Source organism: Sarcophilus harrisii, chromosome X, assembly GCF_902635505.1.
Source record: "Sarcophilus harrisii chromosome X, mSarHar1.11, whole genome shotgun sequence".
NCBI classification, from domain to species: Eukaryota; Metazoa; Chordata; class Mammalia; order Dasyuromorphia; family Dasyuridae; genus Sarcophilus; species Sarcophilus harrisii.
Genome location: NC_045432.1, coordinates 82,784,073 through 82,799,318, shown reverse-complemented (window position 1 = coordinate 82,799,318; position 15,246 = coordinate 82,784,073). Strand labels below are relative to the sequence as shown.

General features: G+C 53.8%; 1 protein-coding gene across 1 annotated transcript in view; it reads left to right on the top strand.

The window, feature by feature from the left end:
- The first annotated feature begins 3,507 nt into the window (after positions 1–3,507).
- Positions 3,508–15,246, top strand: part of WNK3 (WNK lysine deficient protein kinase 3) — a 46,968-nt gene continuing 35,229 nt past the window's right edge. The window contains exons 1-3 of the mRNA XM_031944318.1: positions 3,508–3,994; positions 12,034–12,654; positions 14,898–15,070. Coding sequence (XP_031800178.1) covers positions 12,151–12,654; positions 14,898–15,070 — 677 coding nt within the window. The 5' untranslated portion in view covers positions 3,508–3,994; positions 12,034–12,150. The remainder of the gene's footprint in view (positions 3,995–12,033; positions 12,655–14,897; positions 15,071–15,246) is intronic.

Sequence of the window (15,246 nt, the reverse complement as noted above, 5' to 3'; positions counted from 1 at the left end):
GCGTGAGAAGATCGTGGCCAGTAGTAGTTAGGAAAAACATGTTTAGAAAGAGAAATTATAATCACTCTTCTCTTCCTACACCCCCAGTCATCAGTGGTCCACAGAAGCTCTGAAACTTCTCAAAAGGGAAATATAGAGAAAGTATAAGCCTCCACAGGCTTGGCTGAGGATTTTTTCTTAGAATTGGAAGCCAGAGTTGGGGGGGGGGAGGAACTCAAAGTCTATCTTCCCCAACCCCCTCATTGTAGACTCGGGGAGGGGAGGCCCAGTTAAATGTTGCCCTGACACAAAACCGTTAGACACAGCAAGGGGGCCATGTTTGCTTCAGGACATTTAACAGAGCAAGGGACAGGAAAATGGAAGGACAGAGCTGGAGAGATTTTGTGGGGACTCATTCTGGGGAATCCTATTTTCTCTGTGTCCATGTTCATTCGAAGGAAATTCTAGCTGCCCTATTATAGAATGGCTCTGTCACCATCAAAGGCATTTTCTGGTACTATGTTCCAGATCCTGTCTTTCCCTGCCCCTGCAAATGGCAGATTGGAGTATAGAGTCTGAAAGGTCCTTCCATGGCCTTATAGGTGCACCTTGAAGCTGGGGGCCTCTTGTAAGTCTGCTCCTAGCATGGGGCAGCACATTCTGCTGTGGGACACTGGGCAGACTCTAGTTGAGAGCTCAAGGTGGAGAAAAGTGGGCCTAATATTTGTTCAGATAAACAGGGATTTGGGTTTGAGAGGGGCCAAAAAAAACCCAGGAGTCCATTAAAGGAAACTGCATGTCTAAGATCACACATTTAGTGAGGACCAGAGTTGAGATGTGAATCCAGATGAAGAAAAACTGCTGCTACTGCTGCTACATAGCACTACCATCACTAGGACTGCTACTATCAGTGGGGGCAGAGGCGGTGGTGGGGGCAGAGGCAGTGGCAGCAGCGACTCTAACCCTTAGCACTTTCAGAATTGAAGTAGGAAATATAGTATATTTATTGTCATCTGAACATCAGGGAACTAACTGAAGCCCAGTAACAGAAACTTGCTTCTAGTCCTATTGAAGTAGAATTTGAAGTCATGGCTCCCAGTTCTACTTCTTGAAAGAAACACCTTGTCTCTGTCCTAGGAGAAATGCAGTGTAGTAGGAAAGAGCATTCAATTAGCTAATCAGAGGCCAAAGAAGAATAATCAGTAATCCTGAGGATTCTAGTGGAGGAGTGGGGGGAGGGAAGGGGATTGACAATTTCCTTGGTATATGGAGATCCCAGTGAGGATACTGCCTTTGTTAATGGAGATCTGTCACTGCTTATTGCTTCAGAGGGTTGTGGAGAGATTCTGAGGGGTTAAAGCACTTGCCCAGCCTGGAGGCTGGATTTGAATGCAGATCTTTCTGACTTCCATCAGCTCCCTTCACCCCACACAGGCCTCCTAAGGATCCAAAGACAGGGATGGAAATGCCTTATCCACAATAAAGTGTATGTTAAAGTGAATTGGGCTTTGAAATGTAGGTCATAGGATTTTGGAGCAATGCCCAAGTCTGGACCGTGTTCCAATCAGAGCCAGGTAAATTCAGGAAAGGCTGTACCAGTATCCACTTTGGCCATAGGCCAAGGTGTAGGACAGGAAGCAGTCTAGTGACAGAAAAGGATTCCAGTCCTGGGGGGGGGGAGTATCTGAACCCAAAGCAACAGTGGGCTGGCAGACAGAGCCATAGAAAAGTCAGGGTTAGCTCTCCACACCTGTGAAGGGCCCCTAATGGCAAGCCACCACAAAGTTTCCACTTGGTCCTACAAACAGTAGGGAACCACAGAGAGTTCCCGAGTTGGGGGGGTGATGGTTTACTGTGGGCAGTGTCTCTAAGAGGGATATTGTGGGACTAGCGTTTGGGGGGAAGGCAGGCTTGCCTGGAGGAGAAGCAGCTAACTGAATTGATAAACTGCGTGGGACTAGGAGAGGCCCAGCGGCACCTTGAAATAACCCAGAGGGAGCTGCCAAAAGGCAGTGCCCGCAGGGGTGGAGGGAAAGGGAAGCTCGCGGTTGCCTTGGTAACGGGACAGGCACTGGGAGGGAAGGCCTTTTCCGGCCTTCCCTTAATTCCTCCCTTGGCCCGCCCCCCCCCCAATCATCCATTGTTCCCGCAGGCGGCTGGCGTCAGCAGCGCCTCCCGCGTTCCGAACCGTCTTATTCCAATCAGGTGAAAGGAGCCGGACGCTGGGGCGGCGCTCGCACGGGGCCGCATCACTGGCACCCGGCGGCGGCACCGGCGGTAGAGGAGGAAGTGGCGGCGGCAGCGGCGGTGCCGTCACGTCACCGACTGACTCTGCGGGAGTCGGAACGACGGTGGCTGCACGCGCCCAGCACGTGCTGGTGGAAGCCCTGCCCTACCTAGGGTGGGGTCTTAGGGTACTTGAAGGCTCCATTGTGCTCTTTTCCTACTGCCCTGTTTTCTGCCTCTGGCTAGTCTTCCGGATTTGCTGAAGGTTGCCAGATTGCTACCAAGAACTTAGGGTTCGCCGGCTACGCAGATTTCGATGTCCTGAGCCGGTGCACTTAGGTAGGTGGGTTGGGTCCTCTCGAGGACCGGTTGGCTGGAGGGTGCGGGAATGGAGAGGTAAGGAAAGAGGTCGAGAGGAAGGATGGAGGGAGGAGAACGGAGTGGAAAGAGGTGGAGAGTGCGGGAGGAGGAATGGCGAAGAGGAAAGGGGGAAAGAAGAGATAGGGACAGGAGGGAGAGGGAAGGGGGATAGCGGGGTGGAAGGAGGAGAAGAGTGAAAGAGATGGAGGGACTCAAAAGAAGGGATGAAGGAGAAGAGAAAGGAGGGAAGGGAGACGATGGATGGGAAGAGGAAAGGAGGGAGGAGAAGAGATGAGGGGGGATGAGAAGGGGGAGGATGGAAGAGGGAGAGGATGGATAGAGGGGAAATCGGAGTGTGGAGGCAAAGGAAAAAGGCGAGGAAAAGGAGGGAAGAAGAGAGATGGAGGGGGAGAAAGGAGAACAAGAGTAGTTAATGGACAGGGGAACCGGGCAAAGGGAGAACGGGGGCAGGGTGCGGGGACAACCGCGGGGGCTTCTTCGTCTCTCACCCGGCTGCTACTGGGGGATCAGTTCGATCCCTGGTTATAGCATATCTGGAGAGAGAGAGGGGGGGCGCTGAGAGAATCTGTGTGTCTGTGTCTGTGTGTGTCTGTGTCGGAAACGTGCGGGTCCAAAGCTGCAGCCGGTGGGAGGGGAGGTGGGGGGGGGTAGGGAAGGGGGAGGGGCGGCAGGGGCGGCGCTGCGCCGAATGGCTGGCTTCTGTTGCGTCGGCCCTCTTTCTTCGGAATCTACGTGAGCGGGCCTGACAGGCTGCGGCTCGAATCCCCCAGACCGTCAGAAGGGGTCGGTCCTGGCACTCGGGCCCACCTGGCATTCCCGGAGGGCGCTGGTCAGCTCGGTGCGTCTCTCCCCCCCTTCTCCCCTCTCCTCCTCTCTCACACTTTGGGCGCAGGCGCCAAGCGACCGGCGGCCGAGAGCGCAAGCGCAGCGAGCGACCCGGAGGCGGAGCCCTCGCTAGTCCCTCCCTCCCGGTTCCTGGCCTCCCCTCACCCCCCCAGCCCGCCTGCGGCCGAGCTCCAACCTCGCGGCCTCCCCCTGGCGGCCGGCTCTTAGGCCGGGGCGCGCGTAGCCGGCGAGGGAACGATCGAACGATCGGGCGGGTGGGCTGCTGGTTACCGGGTGAGGAGAAGGCGGGACAGGCCAGGCCCGCGGACAGGCCTGGAGCTGCTCAGACCGGAGCGGCCCGGCCAGCGCGAACCTCCCCCCCAGCGACTGGAGCCGCCTTCGACGCCCCCCGCCGCGCCGAGGCCGGGGTTGAGGCCGAGCCGAGGGCGGCGCGGAGGAGGAGGCGGGGGGCGGGGGGAGGGGGCTCAGGCCGCGCCCCCATCCCCCCACCCCCGCCGCCAGCCCGAGCCGCCTTCCTAGCATATTCCGGTCCCCGCCCCCCACCCCCACCCCGGGGCCGCAGGTGAGGTGCTGCGCGCGCGCGGAGGTGGGGTGGGGTGGGGAGTAGAGGTGGGGGGACCCCTCCCCATCCCTTCCTCCTCCGAGCTGGCTGTGAATTGGAGGAGGCGGGCCACGGTCAGTGAAGGCTGCTGGGTTAGAGCCTCCAGGCGGTTGGAGGATGCTAGTGGAGGGCAGCGCCTGGCACCTGGGGAGGCCCCGAGGGCCCCGAGACCGGCGGCTGGGAGGGGGGGAGGGGGAGTGAGCAGCAGTGGCGGCCACTGGCAGCCCCGCTCACATCGGGAGCCAGGGGATCCCCCAGCACGTGGCCCGAGTGAGCGGGAAGGGGAGGGGGGGGACAAAGCGCTGGGCGGGCTGAGGGGGAGGGAGACCCCTTTCTCCTCCCCCGCGCTTACCGAAACTGGGGAATTGGGGCCAGCTCGCCTGGGGGTCCTTTGTGTTTGAACTGTTCCACTAAAAACTGGGGAGGCCGGGTCTCCCGATATCAGCCGTCTTCCTCTCGTTCCCTCCCTCCTGTTCCCCATCCCCTCCATCTTCCTCCCTTTCCCCGCCCCCCCTCACTGCTAAAATTAGCTGGTTTTCTGGAGTCCGCCTGTGCTCTTGGGTGCCAAGGCAACTGTATACAGCGGGGCCACTGGGGTCATCTTTTTTCCCTAACGGGAATGAGCCAATTAGCTCTCGCCTCCTTTTCCATTGGGTTTTTAATTCAGGGAGTACTTTTGCAAAGCCCCCAGTCTCTTCTGTCCTTGTCCCCCTCCCCTCCTCCTCTTTCTGGTGGTCCCCGTTTTCAAAGAAGACGATGGCCAAAAGCTTTCCTTTGGTTTGTGACTTTGGATTGCTTAGCTCCTGCAGGTGGTAGGGAGTGGAAATCTGAGCCAGGTGCTAGACCTGTGGCCGGTCCCAGCTCTGCCCCATTACAGAGCTGTACTGGCCCAGCAAGGTGATCCTGCAGAAAGCCTGGGACTCTCTCAACTCCCCAAAGCACAGATTCAACGAGTTGGGAGGGAGGGACTTGAGCAGCCAGCAGTACCTGTGCCAGGTGCCTGAGAGGCTAGGGAGGCCTAGGGTGGTCAGTGACGATCATGTCTCCAGAGCGATTGAGCGGCTTCATCTGCTTAGGCAGCTCTGGGCTTCCAAAAGCCCGGCTGCTGACCCGGTGAGGATGGATCGCCTTGCTGGGCTGTTTGCCAGAGGTCCCGGGATCAACCCTCTGGCTTGCCTCTGGTTACAACTCATGCTTTTCTCCCAAGGAGGGACTCGAGGGACCGAGCGTGCGGCTTGTGACCGTACGGCCATTATTGTTACTCAGCTGAGTGTGTTGGGGCGAGTATCCCCTTCCTTCCTTTTGTAAGGCAAATGTCTCCTTAGCACGCGGGGCAGAGGAGTGTATAAATGTGGGTCCCTGTTCTATAACTGAAGACACTGAGGCTCCATGCTCTTAGTCAAGTGTTTGGGCCATTCGCCACAAGACCAGTCTCCCCAGTTTGTCCCAGAAACTGCTTCCGAACCTGTTGTTGTTGGCAACGAGGAGGAGGAAGAGTCACCTCTGACTCTTTGTGACCCCCTTTGGGATGGATCTTTTTGGCAGAGAGTCTGGAGTGGTTTCCCATTTTTCCTTTCCTTCCCCAGCTCATTTTGGTGATGAGGAAGGAAGGCAGATTGCGTCAGGGACTTGCCCAGGGTCACACAGTTAGGAAGTGTGTGAGACCAGCTTTGAACTCAGGGAGTGGCGGTCTCCTGATTCCAGGTCTTTAAGCTGCCTTCAAACCCTTGTACTTGACTTTTCATTAACCCTTGGCTAAAACTGATCATTCTGGGCCAGTGGCAAGAGCTCCAGGCTCTTTTGCACCCAAAGTGGATGAATTTTGCCCCCTTGACCTGAACTTGTCCCTCTTTTCAGAAGTCAACTTTGCTACAAAATTACCCCTGGAGATCACAATAGAAACAAAAGTCAAGCTCAGGTCATGGTTGGGGGCAGCCAAGCAGGTTGAGCGGAGGAGAAGTGTAGGAAGGGCTCCTTGGCTCGTTCCCAAAATCATCTTGGTTGTGGTTCTCCACAGAAGTAAAGCGGGCCGGCAGCCAGCTTTCCTCGGCCAGCGGGAATGGGGTCTGAAGGGGCCTCTGGCGGAAGGCCAGGCTGTCCACTGAGGCGCTGTTCCCTGTGACTCCATGGCCAGGCTAGGGGGTCTGCCTGGTGGAGTCTGATGCTACCTTGAGTTGTTTTGTGCAAACCTGGGGGCAGGGAGATGGAAGATGGGAAAGAAAAGTAAGGACTTTGCTCCTCCCTCCCCCCTCCCCCACTGCTGTTGCCACTTTGTGAGTGGCCTGAATTCCTAAGTCGTAGCCTCAGCCCCCTGGTGCGGAACGTTCTCCCAGATCCGGGGGAGAAGTTCTTTCTTAGTCACAAGCTGGCCTTTTGACTGGGGTGGGAACTCGGAAGCAAAGTAGCTCTTCTCCGCTTCTTTATCTGTCTGGAGGGGGTGGGGCCGAGGAAGAGCACTCTTGGGATTTCCAGAAAGGAGGAGAAGTGGCTTTTCTGAGTTGGGCAGTCCGGATCGCAGCTCCTGAGCCCCCCGCCTGTAGGTGTGAGTGTGGGCGTCGGGATATAGGTGCATGGGTGGGGGGTAGGCATAGCTCGGCATGTCTGTGTGGGGGGGTTGGCGGTAGGGTTTGGGGTTGGCAATATTCCTGGTGTAGGTTTGGGGTGGTTTTCGGGGCAGGGTCTGCAGGTGTAAGAGGGTTGTCTTTGTAGGTATAGGCGATGGAGGGAAAGTGGGGGGGCCCCTATGCCCCCAATACCTCATCCACCCCTAACCCCTCCCCCCCTCACCGCCCTTCCCAACCCACACCCACCCCCAAACCACCCTTCCCTCCCTACATTCGCGATGCCTCAACTCTCACCCATGCAGATCTCCACCTCTCTCCCACCTTCACCCCACTATCCCTAATAGTTGTCTAGGTGGAGGGACAGTGTAGGGAGGGGTACCTTGTGACTTCATGCCTAATGGTAGAAATTTCACTTTTTAGTTGGAAGAAATTGTGACTTCTCCCAGCCTATTTGTTGATGTGGGGGCCTTGGTTCAGGGTGAGGAGTCTTCAAGCCCCCCCAGGGTTTAAAAGACAGACTTCCCTGGGCTGCCTCAGCCCTCCCGCATTTGCTTTAAAACTTCTTACATGGCGTCTTTTCGTTAGGCAGGGCAGGGAATAATCCCCTTGACCGGAGCGGTTTCCAGGCAGCCGCCTGCCGGGCTTTCTCAGGGGCGCCCTTCCTGGCCGGGATCAGAGGGGGAGGGGGCGGTCCCTGCAGGCACACCTGGGTGGTTTGTGGCACCTCAGCATTGGGCGTCTTCTCCCTCATCCCTCAGCAGATGGCTTTTGTGAGTAGCATCTCCAGCCGCTCGTTCCTCAGGTCCCTCCACCATGTTGGGGGTTTGTCAACAGGTTTAAAACTTCATTTTTTCCTCCTTTTTTTTTTTTTTTTCTTCTCCTTCCCTCCTCCCCTTTTATTTTTTTCCCTTTTTTCTCCTCCACTTTCTTTCCTTTTTCCCCTCCTCCCTTTCCTCCTACCTTTTTTTTTTCTCCCTTCCTACCTTTTTTTTTTCTTCCCCTTTCTTCCCTTTTTTTTTTCCCTTTCCTTTTTTCCCCCTCTTTCCCTTCTTCCCCTCCCTTCTTTTCCTTTTCCCTTCTTCCCCTTTTTTTTCCTTCCTTCCCTTTCCCTCCTTTCCTCTGGCTTTTCCTTTTCCCCTCTCCTTCCCCTCCTCCCTTTTCTTTTCTTTCCCCCTTCCTCCCTTCCCTTTCTTTCTTCCTTTCTTCTTTTTTCCCTTCCTCCCTTCCTTTTTCCTCCTCCCTTTTTTCCCTTTTTTCTTTCTCCTCCTCCCCTTTCACCCCCATATTTCCTTTTTCCCCTCCCCTTCCCCTTCCTTATCCTTTTTTCCTTCCCCTTCTCCCTTTTTCCTTCCCCCTCCATTATCCTTTTCCTTTAATTTTTTTTTATCCCCTTCTCTCCCTTTCCTTTCCCTTTCCCCTTTTCTTTTCTTCATCTTGCCCTCCTCCTCTTTTTTTCCCATTCTTCCTCTTTTTTTCTCCTCAACCCTTTTTTTCTTCCCCTCCCTTCTTCCTTTTATCCCCTTTTTTTTTTTCCTTCCTTTTCTTTCCCTCTCTCTTCTCCCTTTTAATTTTTTTTTTTTTTCCCTTTTCCCCTCCTCCCTTTTCCCCTCCTCCCTTCCTTTTCCTTCCCCCATCCTTTTTTACCCCCTCCTTTTCTCTTCCTTCCCTCCCTTCTCCTTCCTCCAACCCTCCTCCCCTTCCCTCCTCCTCCTCTTCCTCCCTCTCCCTTCCCTTTTAGTTAAACAATGATTGTTTTAGCCCGTAAGGGACCAAAAGACTTGGGAGCAGTTTGATGGGAGGAGAAACTTGTGGGAGTCGGAGCCATTTGCCATTACTTGTGGCCTTCATATAATCTTGTGACCCTTAGGCAGAACAGGAAGGGGCCAGAGCAGGCAGTTTCACTGCAGCTCGGTGGGATCGAGGGCCAAGGTGGACTCTTCCATTTTGAGCCCGGGAGGGGGGAGGTTGGAGCAGAACTTCTGCCGTGAAATGGGGAGAGTGGCAGCAGCTCCCTGTCTCACAGGCCTGGGGGAAGAGTGGTCAGGGAAAGGGAACACTTGTTGGCGATTCATCTGTGGTCTGGATTGTTTTCTGGATCAGGGGTATTCAGTAGGGAAAAAAAAAAAAAAAAAAAACGCCTCACCAACTAGGTTTGAAAAGTTTTCTATTCTTTGATGGCAAATAAAAACAACAAAGTTAAAGTAATCCTGGAGGCCTGATGGATGGGCAGGGCTCCTATCAGTTAAGAAGAGGTAAAGGCTTTGGTGGAATAGCACGGGGTCACGGCCTTGAAAGTCTAGAGAGGGCAGATCCTTGGGAAAACTGGCCTGACTGTTGTGATTAGGGTGGGGGAAGAAGGCTGAGGAGTTGGGAATGGTGCTGGGGGGGGGGGAGCAATGGAGGCCAGGAAATGTCCCCTTTAGGAAAGACTCTGTCTTTCATTCTCACTGGAGAAGTCCTTATTCTTAAGCCTCTGTGTAGCTGAAAGCTTCCCTTGGGCCTTTAGAGGGAGACTGTTTGGTGAGCAATCTCCTTTGTTTGGTGTAATTTCCAGCAAGAAGGTTGCTCTGGAAGGCCAAGGGCCATCGTTTTTTTTCGTGTGCGGGTGCCCTGGGCCAAACCTGCTAAATCCTGGAGATGTGGCCAAGCCAGCCAGCGCCTGCCCTCAAAGGGCCCACGGTTTAACGGTGGGGCAACTTTTTGTACAAAAATTTCACAGCCGCTTTTCTCAGGCCAAGGATTGGCCGTGGAGGGGATGCCTGTGATTATGATGGAGTCCCATTGTTCTGTGGGAAATGACCAGCAGGACGTTCTCAGGAAAACCTGGAAAGTCCTCCGTGAGCTCAGAAAAAGCAAAATGAACCATGTACAAATGGCAATGTTTGTGGGGGGGGGGGGCAATCAGTTGGAGATGACTTTACAACTTATCCTAGACTACTCTGAAAGACTTCGGATGAAAAATGCTATCTCTCCCTGCCCCCGAAAGAACTGATGTGCCTGAATACAGAACGAAGCTTTTGATTTTTAACTTTATTTTTCATTACATTGGGTGGGGGGGTGGCTGGATCTTGGCCCCCATGATTTTATGGAAATGTTTTGCATCACTTTACATATGCCTTCTTAATTGGGGGATTGAGGGAAGGAGAAATGGGGAGTTTATGGAACTCCAAGTTTTAAAAACAAATTTTAAAAGATGTTTTACGTGAACCTGGAAAAGATAAAATATTTTAAAGAAGCCAAACTTTGAGTATCCTAACCAAGCCCTGGATCCCATGAGACTGGGTTTCTGGGTTCAGAAAATTAGGGGAATCCATTTTTGACACAGGAAGCTGGGTTTTGTTTTTCAAAAAATATCAGGGTCACTGTGTTTTAATAGAATCGGCTTCCTATAGAGTCACGTGTCTCTTATACACAGAAAAACATTTTCCCAGGATCCCCAAATTTAAGTTGGGGGGCTAGGACAAGCAAGCTCCTTGGGGATGCCCTAGCTCCTCGGTTTTTCAGTCCTGGCAGAAGATCACTTTTAGGACAACCCCGGGTTTGGGTGAAAATTAATCGGAATAACTTGAACTAAAGGAAAAGGCAGAAGTTGGAGTCGGGAAACAGGACCTCCCCCAGGCTTTTCTGCCCCGGTGTGGAGGTTGGGTTCCCGCTTGGGGAGAGGGGCCAGCTCCAGTGCAAGGTCCCAGCTACTGAAGGCAGCTTGGGAGAAAGGCTGATTTGCTAACCCATTCCCGAAAAGCTCATCGAGCTTGGAGTCAGGGGACTTGATTTAATTCTTGTTCTAATTTTCTTTTCCCCCTCCATGAGAGGGAGTTTTCCCCCTGGATTTCTGTTTCTGTTTAAAAAAAAGTGTTGGGTTTGGGGACAAGAAGTCTTTGATTTTGGGAGGGGGTTGGGTTTATTTTTTGTCCATGTTAGGTATATTGTGAGTATTTTGGGTGTGGGGGGGATTTTGTTTGACATGGGAAGGGCCAGATTTGGGAGGGGGGTTTTTGGATGTTTGGGAGACATATTTGGGAGAGAGGAACCCCACCCTATCCTGTTCCTTTTGGTTTGTTCGCAGGGGTGGTTTCTGTACACGACAATGAGAGTTGATGATGTGGGGGAGGGTTAAAGAATGGTAGAGTTTGTCCCCGGATTTGGCCCCTTTTTGGGGTTTGCACCCAGATGCTGCCCCACAGGTCCCCGTCCTCCCGCCCTCTGATGAAACTTCAGAATGGGTGGGTTGGTTCTCCCACTTGATGGACCAAGTTTATATTGAGGTTGGAGGAGAAAGTCACCTCAGAAAAAGGAAGGGGGTGTCCCAGGAGGAAAGATTTGGAAATGAGGGAGTGTTGGGGCTTTTCCCTTTTCTTTGTGTGATTCTTTCAATGAGGGGTGTCTGGGAGATAGGTAAACCCCAAATGGAAAGGGGGTGGGGGTTCAAAAGGCCCCAGGATTTACCAAAGACTTGAAAATTTCTGCATTCCCTTTAGTGGAATGGAGGTGAGTTGGGGAGGGGGAGGAGGGAAAGGGATGGGGAAAAGGGGGGGAATAAAGGGAAGAGGGAAATAAGGGGAAGAGGGGGAAAATGGATGGGGGGGAGGGACAAAGGAGGGGGAGGGAGAAGATAAAGGGGGTGGGGGGGAAGGAGAGGAAGGGAAAGGGATGGGGGTAGAGGGGATGGGGGTAGGGAGGGGAGAAGGGGAGGGAGGGGAAAGGTTGGGGGGAAAAAGGAGGGGAGGAAGGGGAGTAAAAGAAGGAGGGAATGGATATGGGGTAGGGGAGGATAAAATTAGGTCAAAAAAGGGGGAGGGGGGCAAGGGGTGGGGGGGTAAAATGCAGATCATCTGGGCCTTAAAACCTGGTGAGTCTGGGATCTCCTGGCCGGGCCTCCCCCTTTAGTGAGCCGATCCCTCAAAACTTTCGGGTTGGGGCCGGGGTGCCATTCAGCCCAGCCGGGAGAGTCTCTTTTCCATTCTCTCACTAGGCAGAAAGGACCCTTGAATCGAATGTGGGGAGACGTCTGACAAGGGCCTAATTGGTTAGGCTAAATGGCCGGCTTTTGCATCACTTTCTGCCGCCTGACCTGGGGGTCCTCCAGGTCTCTGGCTTCTTCCCACGACGTGTTTTGGCAGAAGCCGTGCTCACCGTGACTTCTTTCTTCTCTAGTGCCAAAAGGCTGGCCCGTGCCATTCTTTTGCCTTACTAAAAGCCTCGCGCTCCTTTATTTAGCTTTGCTTCCTAAACTTTTCCTTGATGGAGAGCTGGGAAGTGAGAAAACTCGGGTCTCTGTGGGTCTCTTTAGAGCGAGCACCGGGAGAGGGTCACCCCAGGGTCATGGATGGCTGCGGGGGCCGGCTCGGTCCTCCGTCAGAAGGAGGGAAGGGTGGCTTTCCTTGTGGCGCTCACCTTCATGGGAGGGGCATTTTGACCGTGTGCTCTTTCCCCCAGGTTGCTATGGGAATTCCGTGTAACAGCATGAAAGGACAATCCCCCCAGTGATGTTAATTTGCCTGGCCTGAAGAGACAAGTGTGAACAGTTCTTGTGCCAACCTTAATTTCACTGCTATGGCAACAGATTCGGGCGAGCCGGCAAGCACCGAAGACTCGGAAAAACCTGATGGGGGCTCTTTGGGCAATGGAGCTCTCCCGGTGGCCGCAGGGTTAGTGATGGAGACGGGGCCAAAGGAAGACGCCAGCGGCTTCCCCGTAACTGGGGAGACCTCCGGGAGGACCGCCGAGAGGACCAGGGTCTTTCGGAAGAGCACGGAGATGATGGACGATGAGCAGGGTTCGGAGCCATCTCCTAAAGCCGACCACCCCCGGGGCACTCCAAAAACAGCTCGCCTGGCTAGCCCCGGGAGACCGTCAGGCTCCAAACCGATTTCTGAGACCTCTAAAGAGAAAAGCGAAAAAGAGATAGAGGAAGAAGCAGAAATGAAGGCAGTGGCCACTTCCCCAAGCGGCCGCTTCCTGAAGTTTGACATCGAGCTGGGCCGAGGAGCCTTCAAGACAGTGTTTAAAGGGTTAGACACAGAAACCTGGGTGGAGGTCGCCTGGTGTGAGTTACAGGTTAGTACCTCTCCTGCTGTCAGCCCGGCTTGGGAGGTTTGCCAGCCAGAAGGGTGCCCCTAGGGTGGGTTGCCCCTCACCCTCTCTCTTCTCTCTGTGTGTGTGGTTTCTCTCTGTTTCTGTCTCTCTCCCTCTGCCTTCTTCCTACTAATTTTGAGCTAGGCCTCTCTGGGTTTCCTTACAGTCTGCGTTTTTGCTTCCTACAAGTAATGGGATTTTCCAAAACAAACAAAGGGAATCATGTTAAAGAGACAATAGGGAGTCCCTGCAGTTTGTTGATTTGGGGGATGACATGGTTGGACCCACCCTCTGGGGAAAAAATCCCTGTGATGGCCAGATGGAGGGTGGACTGGACTGAGACTCGAGGCAGGCCAGCCCCCTGGCAGCTACTGAAGTGGTTCAGGAGGGAGGGGCGGTATCAGGAGAGAAAGGTTTGTGAAAACCACAGGCTTTGGCACCATATTGGACTTTGTGGCGGGGGGCTGATAGGAGTTTGGGATGACTCCTAGTTGGGGAGTCTGAGGGATTGGGGTACCTTCCACAGTAAAGGGAAAGGTAGGAGGTAGAGAGGGTTTAGGGGGAAAGAGAATGAGTTCTTTTTTTTTGGCGGAGGGGTGGCATTTCAGATGCCGCCCAGGCAGGAAAGGGAGATCTGGGAATCATTCCTCAGCATAGAGTTAGATGGTCATTCGATCCATGGGAGGTCTAGAGCAGGAAGAGCAAAGGGCCCAGGACAGAGCCCCAGGGGGACCCCTGTGGTGAGGGGGTGTGTTCCTCCAGTCTACAAGAAGCCTTTCCCAACCCCTCTGAATTCTAGTGCCTCCTTGTGGCTTGGTTCTTGTGGTCTCCTCCATTAGCCTAGGAGCCCCTTGATGTCAGGGCCTGGTTTTTTGCCTCTGCATTCTCAGCACTTGACCCAGGGCCTGGCACATCGTAGGTGCTGAATCTGAATTGATTCAGGATGGAAGTGACCGAGAGGTCGTGGCTTAGGAGCTGCCAGTTCTCAAGAACTTGCCATTTGGCCTTCCAGGTCAGGGAAAGTCGGTCCCTGTTTGTCCATGTACGTCCATTACTGGGAATGAAGGGGGGTGGGGGTAGGGCTGGCTGTCTTTGGGCTCGTTACTGAGGTGTCTCGGGTGATGATTCGAGCCCCAGCCCCAGGGCCCTATGTTGTGAAGCCACACAGCTGTGGGCACAGAATTCGGAGGCTTTGGGATCACTCAGTTCCCAAGGGTCCGTGGCCTTCGTCCCCCTCCTTTAGCCGAGGCTCATGCCTAGGTGGCCTGGAAACGGGATTCCGGGCTGGGGCACCCTGCCAGTCTGCCCGGGTTGGTGCAGAAAGTGGCAGGTTTGCAGCACACATTAGTGATAGTCACTTAGCGTGCTGGCAGTAGGGAGGTGGTCCTCACAGTCTGGGTTTCTGCTTCCTACAATTAATGGGATTTTCCAAAACAAATGTTAAAGTGAATCATCCTGTAATTATCTGCCAATAGGGGAGGAGGAAATTTGAGCAGCGTTCTTTCCCAGAAGCTCCTGTGGGAGTGCGGTTGTCTCCCGCAGGCCGGGATCGGGCTCCCGCTCTAATTGCTGAATGCTTAGGAGTTTCCTGAGCTCCTACAGGTAGTTGGTGGGAGACCTCAGAATCGCCCCCTAGTCCTGACTCCGGAATCGCTGATGTTCTTTCCTTTGCTCTGTAGATTCTCTTACCAGCTCTCTAGTCTGTTGATCGAGAGTGAGACAGTTAGAATTCTAGGCCTTTTCTGCCATCCAAGCTAAAGAGATTTGGGGACAATACGGTTCTGGAACTAACTACTAGCTAGGTGACACCTGACCGAAGAAGCAAAGGCTATTGGGAAATCTTGTCAGTTAGCTGGACAGATTCTGAGGGAGAAGCATTAATGGCGAATCATTCTTTTGTGCGTTTTAACTAGTGAATGGAGAAATGAAGGAAACCTCACTGATGTGTCACCTACTAGGTGCGGGGTCCTGTGCTAAGCAGGAGCTAGAGGCAGAAAGCAAAGCGGGACCCTGCGGTCCTGGAGCTCGCACGCTGATGGTGAGAGACCCCGTAGTGGGTAGCAGCACAGGGAACACAGACCACAGGTGGTCTTCCTGAGACTCAAGCCACTGAGCAGACCAGAGCAGCTGTAGGGAGAGCTTTCTGCTCCCACCGAGACTCTGGATGTCTGAGAACTTTCTTGGGTGGGAAATGCCTTGATTCTGAAATCCTTTCTCCATTTCAGGACCGGAAACTGAGTAAAGCTGAGCAGCAGAGATTCAAAGAGGAAGCCGAGATGCTGAAGGGGCTTCAGCATCCCAACATAGTTCGATTCTACGATTCTTGGGAGTCCACAGTGAAAGGGAAAAAGTGCATTGTCCTTGTGACTGAGCTCATGACATCAGGCACTTTAAAAACGTGAGTTAACTTGACTTTGGGCTAGTGTGAGGGGAGGACAGGTGTGAATTTGTGATTTGTAAGTGGCTGAATGTGGGTGTCCGTTGGGTGTGTTGGGGGAAAGCGGGGGAGGATATTGGGGGAGAGCAGGGGTTATTGCCAGTTGAGAGTTCTCTGTTCCATTCTGTCCCTCCTGT